We start from the raw sequence: 7,137 nt of genomic DNA, 5'->3' as shown, positions 1-7,137 counted from the left end.
ATTGATAATACATTGCCATATTACGGCTCCCTACTTTTAACCCTTCAGAATACCATGACGATGACACATCACTTGATACTCGTCTTGTGTAGTAAACGGTAATTAGCACTCAGCTATTATGGGATATGGGAAATGATAGAAAACAAAACGTATGAAGAAAAACTCCTGCAGTAGTATATGGGATATGTCCTATATAATGCATTGGGAAGATTTAAATGTAATATTTACACCTCTCCCATGTTGAATGATAATTAGGCTTGTCCTGGTGAATAACAACTGACAACTCCCTGTGCACACATTCGCGACACATGCAATTGGCGTAATTATGATGCTGACGGGAATACTACCTGATGTAATGCAGAGGAAATTAACATAAGGTTATGGCAAATGCCTTTATTTGCTGTAATGGTGAGATTGTGCTGAATACAGCCCATGTATGGCAGTGTTACACACATAATTTTCTGTACAACGTTCTCTCGCTTAAGACAAGACTGTTATTGTGCAGCAACACACAGTGTCCGAATATGGCGGCCCTAACCCAGCGGCCGTCCCTAACCCAGCCCGCTGTAAGATGCGATTGTCCAAATACGGTGTCCCGTCCATAAACCATCTCGCTGCAAGATGCGATTGTACAGCAACACACAGTGTCCGAATATGGTGTCCCGTCACAAACCCAGCCGGCAGTAAGATGCGATTGTACAGCAACACAGTGCCAACCCACCCCACAGTAAGACGCTATTATACAGAAACAAACAGTGTCCAGATACGGTATTCCTTCACAAACCCAAGGCGCCCTAAGATGCTGTTGTACAGCCACAAACAATGTTCAAACTATTGCGATATTTACAGCACAGTGGCACAACTACCAAACTAGGAAATCTGTACAACCCATGATGGTTTATCAAAGGACATAAAACTATACAAAGCGTCCAAGAAAAAGACGGAATGCTTCCTTAAAATATTAAGCAATAAATAAGCTATTTACAATATCCGATGATCACCAAAGCTTGCATCATTACACACAGGGGTAGTCAGACCCAGCTCCCACTGCTCCTTTGCCACTGGCGAATGTGGCCTAGGCCCGAGCCCCAAGGCTCCCCAGACAAGACCATAACGTATAATCATCTTACTACGGTAAGCGCTGAATTTACCAACCATTGGAGGTATGTATCAACAATGTACAGAGGTGAACCCAGTATATCGAAAATCAGGTCTTGCAAATAACATTTATAGTATATGTACTTCACATTCAACAGAAAAGTCCAATAAATATCCATTCTTCTAACCAGATCGCCATTTTTGGAACCGGAAGTGTTTCCATCTGCAGTTCCTCATGCTGCCGCAGAGACTAGTCTGTACCAGTGTGGGGCAGGCTGTGCCGCCATTTTGTGGCTTCTGGATGATGAGTCGGGTCCTTTCCTTCTGTCCAAAGCCGCAGGTTTTACTGCACGGACTCCAGGCGCTCCAATCGGACACGATACAATGGAGCGGAGTGGCTACACCTGACAAAACAGAAACCACAATCCATCATGCATCGATATTTGCATATCGCTCTCCACAAAACATTTTTTCAATGAATTTGACAAATAAACTTGAAGCTGACTTTTTAAAGTAAAAATGAATCACCACGAGTGCAGCATTGCAGCATTTTTCATCAGAGAGTTATGCTACTGATAGGCAATATGTGTAAGTTATTGGTATTACCTTCTAGACCTTCTTCATCCTCATCGTCTCGCGATGTTTCCAAATGGGGCTGTCCCACTGGCGGATTGCCCTGGGATTTCTGCTCGATGGCCTCGCGGTCGTCATCTCTTGTGTCAGAGGGTGCATCACTCAGTACTATCCCATCAGCGACAGGTAACTCCTTAATGGGGTCTTTGAAAGGTCCAGCTTTAACGCCTGGTCCTGTAGTCTCTGGACGAGTCTCCGGCTGGTCGACCACTTCCTGACGTTGTCTCTGGTTGTGACTGACGGTGTGTGTTGGCTTGTTCTCCCGCTCGTAAGATAACAGCTTCTGGAAGATAAGGTACCCAATCCGTCGAAGCTTCTTCAGTTTCGGATAGTAGAAGGCGCTGGCAATATGATTGGGCCTTTGTGATGTGATATGATGGACAGGTTCCTGGGGCAGGCTCGGCCAGTTGGGCGATGTGAAGGTCAGCCCTTTATCTGTGCCCGCGTCGATCGGGTCCAACCTTAACCTCACCAAGTCTCTCCACTGACCATTCTGACAAAGATCGAAGTCACTGATCCCAACAAACCAATCAGGACTCGGGATCATCTTCACCACTAGCGACACCTGGTGGTAAATAAAAGAAAACTGATCAGAAACGAATGGGTCAACAATGTCCTTCTGTTTCTTTACACGCAGCAAAATTGCTTAGGGATGTGTGTTTTATGCGAGGAAAAAAAAGACCTGTAAATGGTAAAACAAACATTGCACAGCCACAACTGATCACTTTGGCGATTGTTGTCTTCCAAAGCAAAGTTGTACATAGAAAGCAACGATAATCTACCATTGAAAGTGGGGCATTATGCAAATTACCGATATGTTGCAAGACGAATTCAACTGCCACTGACTGATTAAGTTCAACGAAACGTTAGGGTACATTGTTTACGCTTGTACAGGAATTGTTTTGTTGACGATTAATAATGTTTTACATTTGTTCTAACACATGTACCTTAGAATGTAAACCATCTAGAAAGATCTTGCTGGACGCCTGGCCCATCCCTCTGGGGAGAGGAGCTGCCGTAAAAGCGTCGAAGATCCCGTTATGTCCCTGTGATTGTCGATCAAACACCGCGGCATCTCCTTCCTCCGCCAACATCTTTAGGGCTGGAGAAGCGAGCTCTCCCATCTCCCACATCGTATACTTAGGGCTGTGGGTCCGACCTGGAACGAATGTGAAACTTTGAGAAATCGACGCCTTTTTATTCAGATTGGAGGGTTTGTATTGCTGGGGTGCCAACAAAGCATGTATTTTCTGCTGAGTTGCATAGTCCTTAATACAAATAAATGTCTGTAGATTACAAGAGATCTGTAGATATCAAAGTATGATAAAGTATATCTCAATCGATGTTGGCTATCAAGAGGTAAACCTAGCCGGCAATTCTTTCGTCCCACATTAATGACCTTTGTTACTGGTAAAGCTGGGTATTCCCCACATAATCACCTCCACCCTATGTTTAATGTTTCACATATGACGTGATAGGTTGGTTTTTGACCCGCGCGCACAACAGTGTTTGTTAATTCGCCTAGGGGCCCCAGGGTTTGTCCTCGCAGAGTGAAGCGTTGTCTGGGGCAGGAGACCGCACGAGTTCATGCCCGCAGAGCCCACGACCCAGACTGTCCTCATGTGCTGTGGGGATCAGAGGTAGACAGGAAAGCTTTTGTTGGTACAAACGCACCAGACTTAATACGGCCATCTGCTTCTTGTTACACGACACTGTCTGTCTCGCCTCTAACTATTGTGCTTTTTTACGTATAGGGTTTACAGTCCTTTGGGTCGACGCTATCATAAAAAGGGGATTTAATGCAGAGTGGGCTAGAGGACTAGAACTCATCTAAATGCCACATAGGCACGCAACACCTGCGCTGTTGGTGGAAATCTATGTTCTGAACAAGTGTAATTAACAGCCGTTAAGTTACGTTCAATGATTACTTTATTGAAATAAGTTGTCAGTAACTATTTACTCATTGTACTGAGGTTAGCACCCATCTCCAATAAACATAGTTGACGTTTTAACTTTTCAACTAAATGAACTAGTCATGCCCAATAAAAATCTGAAATGTTCAGCATATCAACAGATTTCTGCAGTTAACCGGCAGATCAAACCTGGGCATACGACCTTGCCCCAAATACAGTTATAGCATTCAACCTCCATTCTTTTTAGCCTAGAATTTCGTTTATAAAATAACTCATAGCACATATTCAACAAAATTTTAAGGTCTTCCATTTAAACCTTAAAACCGATTTGAAAGCGATCCAAATTACATTAACGACAAAATCCGTGTTACGTCCAGCAATAGTAACTTAATATGCTTGGAAAACACACATGAATCAAACTCCGCAACCTCACGCTATTCCAATTCTCCGAATATGCTCGGTCTGCTGAGTTATGATCTTTTTACTTCTTGGAAGGAGGAACAATCGCCTTTGATTTACACTAAAGACCTAGCAAAACGCCCGAAGTAAGTTTACAATATTTACGTGGATAAGGCTAGAGGAGTACATGTCGTTGCTATAAGCAAAGTACATGTCCAACCTTTCTCTCAAACTGTTATTTATACTTAACATATGGTGCACACACTCTACGGTTGTTTAGCAAGATCTAATCTGTTTGAAATAGAAATGTCATGTGAGATTTGGGAGCCATTCGCACGTGTGTTTTGTGTGTAATATGGCGCATACTGAAGCATGTAATCTAACCGGTCTTTTACACATATGCCGAGTTGTGAAGGAAATGCTTTAATATTATCTCTCCTTCCATAAATTCATCCGGCAATAGATAAACCGTTAATTCACTTTAATTTTACTAATTTAAAAACTGGTTTCTCAACGAACACTGCTGCTCTAATTTTTTTAGCAATATTCAAACCTGCAGGTATGGGCTAGGGAGAAGGTTGTTGCGCGGTCTGGTTCTTTACAGCCCGGTCAGACGGAAAACACACACACAAACGGTTATTCTTTAACCAACCAAATTTGTCCTCCGCTTACCCAATTGGCTGCCTTAAAACCAATAGTAAATAACGCTTCTAAATTTATAAACTTTAAGGCGATATCTTTGTATGATAAGGGTTTATTCAGAGTATACTCTGAAGTATGGCAGTATGGCTTAATTGCTACACAAACCTAACACCCTTACAATATTTCAGAACAAAACTAACTTTTTTCCGTTTTTACATCAATGCATTAGTGTGAAATTTTTTCCAGGAAAAATCTGCTAAATTTTGTGCAGAACTTTTCTCATTACTCCTTATTTGTTACACAAACATCTCAAGTAACTACAACTGTGTCCATTAGCTCCCCAGCAAGTGTTTTTCATTCGTTGGCTGGTCGCCTGATCACCTGCCGGTAGAGGGCGCAACCGCAGAGCGCGGATTTATTGACAGCACGTGGGACGGGAGATTAATGATGTTTGTGGTTTGTTCCCGGGTGTAGCTCTACGTGCTAAGCAGGGTTTTCTCTCTTATACACTAGATAACATGATAACAACATGTTTCCCTTGTAACTTGTTCTCGAAATGAAAGTCACGCATAATTAATTATCAAGGCTTTTAAATTGCCAATATATAAGGTGAAAGGTGACCGGGCCGCAGTGGTGCTGTTACATGTTATCATACGATTAACGTTGGCACAGGCGGACACTGATTCATCAATTAACTGTAAGGGGGCCTCCGTGGCAGAGGGAGTGCAATGACCCGAGAGCCTCCCATCAATGCGGTCACTGTGAGTTCAAGTCCAGTTCATGTTGGCTTCCCTGCCGGCCGTACGAGGAAGGTCTGCCAGCAGCCTTGGATAGTCGTGGGTTTCTCCCGGGCTCCGCCCGGTTTCCTCCTACCGCCATGGCCGTCGTCGCACAAGTGAAATATTCCTCAGTACGGCGTAAAACAAAAATCAAATAAATAAATTCATTGATACAAATCTAATTTGTAGATTAATCTAATTTTAATGTTTAAGGACTCCAACAATCTTTTCATTGTCGTAGGCACGACGTAAGTCTGATTTCCCGCTTTTAACTTGCATCAACGGCTACATTAGCTCGAAAGTTAGCTGAACGCCAAGCTGAATCAGGACAAGCCTAAAATACCGTAGCTTTGGGTCATCACTCCCCTCTTTTTAAATGGATAAGAAAAGCGGACAAGATGGAAAAATCACTGATGTTTACGGTATACATAAATATCACTTGTGTATTTAGAACTTACTTTCGGGTAACCTTTAGAAAGAAACGTCCTCACGGGTTATCGATTGAAACAAATGTTTCTTGTGCATAACTGAGGAGAGAAGATTGCTCAACGCTTCGGCTTAACACAGAGTCCAGGAATAATTCTGTTACTAAATGCTACGACCTTAATTGTAACGACTAAAATATGTGAAATAATGATAAACATGTGTTTGTGGCGAGCACACTCGCGCGCCAACTCTCACAACAGCGAGACCCCGCTTTCCCGCACCAACGGGTCAACTAGAAGTCAAGTTATGTACTTACTACTCGTTTCAGGATTTCCTTCAGCTCAGAATTTGTTTTCAGTTGCCGACGAAATGGTTTGCAAATTTGACTGTCGCTCGTAAAAGCATCTGCTGTGATATTCTTACGGTGTATACTCACCTATTAGCTTGGACCACTGGGCTGGCGGACGGTACCGGGGAAACATCTTCGGGAATTTCCGGGGTGACCATTCCGCGACAAAAGTGATATTGTAGCGAACAATTTCCCCGTATTCACAGCCACTCGATTCCAGCTTTTCCGACAAAGTCGACAAAGTTTGGCAGGCCAGAGCCACGACCACTACGAAGAGACAAATAGACATCATTTGGGCGGTTTCAGTACTTGTTTGTAGACAAAAGCGGCTACAAATCAAATGCACTCCACAGTTGTCTAGTCTATGGTATTCTCAGCTGGTTGCTGGTTTTACCGATGCGTATGTCTTGCAACATGCGCAGTAACTGTTGGACGTTATCGAGGGAGCTAAACTTTTATACTGATCGGGTCCCGCCGTCTCGAGCTGCCTGATTGGTCCACTGACGACAGGCTTCCGCGGACAGCCAGCGTCGGAAGGTAAGCCGGACCCGCCTGTCACAAGAATCGAGTGGGACCGTCACGACGCTCGGCCAGGTCTTCGTCATTAATATCATAACCCTTTTAAATCGTGTGAAATCAGGATGCAGCCTCCACAAAACAAACACATCGATAGTCATGCATTCTGATGTCGCCTCGACCCGAGTACTTAGCCCAAATCCAGCGCCCTTCAGCCGTGCACGATCACATCATTACCCTAGCCATTTGGTTATCGTTAAGGGATTTGCCACAAAACATCCCTGTATTTGTTTACCCTGGATAAGTAGAGAGCTGGGGGATCTTACAACTCAGCATTCTAGCCTAAGCTATACTAGTACCAGTTATGTATTTATATACCAGG

General features: G+C 43.5%; 1 protein-coding gene across 1 annotated transcript; it reads right to left on the bottom strand.

Annotated features, from left to right (window-relative positions):
* Window positions 1-367: 367 nt before the first annotated feature.
* LOC135468450 (spondin-2-like) lies at window positions 368-6,674 on the bottom strand. The gene is made up of 4 exons (XM_064746716.1): window positions 6,327-6,674; window positions 2,679-2,890; window positions 1,705-2,296; window positions 368-1,502 (listed from the first exon to the last, which is right to left on the bottom strand). The coding sequence occupies exons 1-4, from the start codon at window positions 6,529-6,531 to the stop codon at window positions 1,282-1,284; spliced, it is 1,230 nt and encodes a 409-aa protein (XP_064602786.1). The 5' UTR covers window positions 6,532-6,674; the 3' UTR covers window positions 368-1,281.
* Between the last annotated feature and the right edge of the window lie 463 nt (window positions 6,675-7,137).

Source organism: Liolophura sinensis, chromosome 6 (genome assembly GCF_032854445.1).
Source record: "Liolophura sinensis isolate JHLJ2023 chromosome 6, CUHK_Ljap_v2, whole genome shotgun sequence".
Taxonomy (NCBI): Eukaryota; Metazoa; Mollusca; class Polyplacophora; order Chitonida; family Chitonidae; genus Liolophura; species Liolophura sinensis.
The sequence above is the reverse complement of the archived record's forward strand: the minus strand, read 5'-3'. Positions and strand labels throughout refer to the sequence as shown.